This window comes from Mandrillus leucophaeus, unplaced genomic scaffold (genome assembly GCF_000951045.1).
Source record: "Mandrillus leucophaeus isolate KB7577 unplaced genomic scaffold, Mleu.le_1.0 Scaffold275, whole genome shotgun sequence".
Lineage (NCBI taxonomy): Eukaryota > Metazoa > Chordata > Mammalia > Primates > Cercopithecidae > Mandrillus > Mandrillus leucophaeus.
The window spans coordinates 3,489,936-3,490,348 of NW_012102865.1; the positions used below are offsets into that span (position 1 = coordinate 3,489,936).

The window sequence follows — 413 nt, forward strand, 5'->3', positions numbered from 1 at the left end:
ATCTGCATCTGCATACATTTAACCTCAGCCCTCTCCATGTGTCTCTGCAAGATGTTATTGTCAGGAGAAACATATTAACATAAGATCAATTTTCAGAAGTTATTATTATTTGCTACTAAAATGAAAGTTTATGCTGTGCCACTTTGCTTCATCCTCAAAAAATGTTGAAAAATTTAAATATTCCTCTTTTCCTGTGTATAGTGATGCTATTTTACAAATATTAGCAAAAAGATCCCTAATTTTCTGTCAGTAGAAAATTTTTGAGCTGTACTCACTCAAATTGTAAAACTCTTGAGTTCTTATATTCATTCTTCAGATTGCTTGATAGAAAGATCTCATCTATCTAGAAAAATGTAAAAGGTTGAATGAGTATACTAAATTTAAGATTTTAACTTTTGTTGAAAAATTTATGC

General features: G+C 29.3%; 1 protein-coding gene across 1 annotated transcript in view; it reads right to left on the minus strand.

Moving 5' to 3' along the window:
- Nucleotides 1-413, minus strand: part of TMPRSS15 (transmembrane protease, serine 15) — a 159,154-nt gene that overhangs the window by 138,482 nt on the left and 20,259 nt on the right. The window contains exon 3 of the mRNA XM_011984889.1: nucleotides 276-343. Within this exon, the coding sequence (XP_011840279.1) occupies nucleotides 276-343 (68 nt within the window). The remainder of the gene's footprint in view (nucleotides 1-275; nucleotides 344-413) is intronic.